Consider the following 783-nt stretch of genomic DNA (forward strand, 5'->3'; position numbering starts at 1 on the left):
AAGGTGGGGCTGCCGCCAGCCGACCCTCTCCTGCCCCGGGCAGGCTTCTCCCCGGACTCCAAGGCGGACAGCGACGCAGCCTCCTCGGGGGGCTCGGACAGTAAAAAGAAGAAGAGTTACCGGCCTCGTGACTACATGGTGAACTTGGACGGGCAGGTGGCCGAGGCGGGCGTCAAGCCCGTGCGGTTAAAAGAGCGGAAGCTCACTTTTGACCCCATGACCAGACAGATCAAACCTCTGGCCCAGAAAGAGCCAGTGCGAGCAGACAGCCCCGCGCACACGGAGCCGCCGCCCAGGACAGAGCTGGATGAGCCGGAGGCCAAGGCCGGCCTCCAGAGCCCCTTCGAACAGACGAACTGGAAGGAGCTGTCCCGCAACGAGATCATCCAGTCCTACCTGAGCCGGCAGAGCAGCCTGCTGTCCTCGTCGGGCACGCAGACCCCGGGGGCCCATCACTTCATGTCCGAGTACCTGAAGCAGGAGGAGAGCACCCGGCGCGGCGCCCGCAAGCCGCACGTGCTGGTGCCTCACGGCCCGCCCACGGACCTCCCGGGGCTGACCCGAGAGGTCACGCAGGACGATGTGGACAGGATCCAGGCCCACCAGTGGCCAGGGGTGAACGGGTGTCAGGACACACAGGGTAACTGGTATGACTGGACGCAGTGCATGTCGCTCGACCCGCACGGCGACGACGGGCGCTTGAACGTTCTGCCTTATGTCTGCTTGGACTGACCGCCCGTCAGCCACCAAGTGCATTCCCACCGTGCAGTAGCCCGGGCGGGC

The 783-nt window shown here is 65.9% G+C and overlaps 1 protein-coding gene across 1 annotated transcript in view; it reads left to right on the forward strand.

Moving 5' to 3' along the window:
- Positions 1 to 777, forward strand: part of MED26 (mediator complex subunit 26) — a gene marked incomplete at its 5' end in the record, with an annotated part of 1,514 nt that extends 737 nt beyond the window's left edge. Inside the window, 1 exon segment of the mRNA XM_014587334.2 lies at positions 1 to 777. Coding sequence (XP_014442820.1) covers positions 1 to 732 — 732 coding nt within the window.
- Between the last annotated feature and the right edge of the window lie 6 nt (positions 778 to 783).

Source organism: Tupaia chinensis, unplaced genomic scaffold (genome assembly GCF_000334495.1).
Source record: "Tupaia chinensis unplaced genomic scaffold, TupChi_1.0 Scaffold000201_2, whole genome shotgun sequence".
NCBI lineage: Eukaryota > Metazoa > Chordata > Mammalia > Scandentia > Tupaiidae > Tupaia > Tupaia belangeri.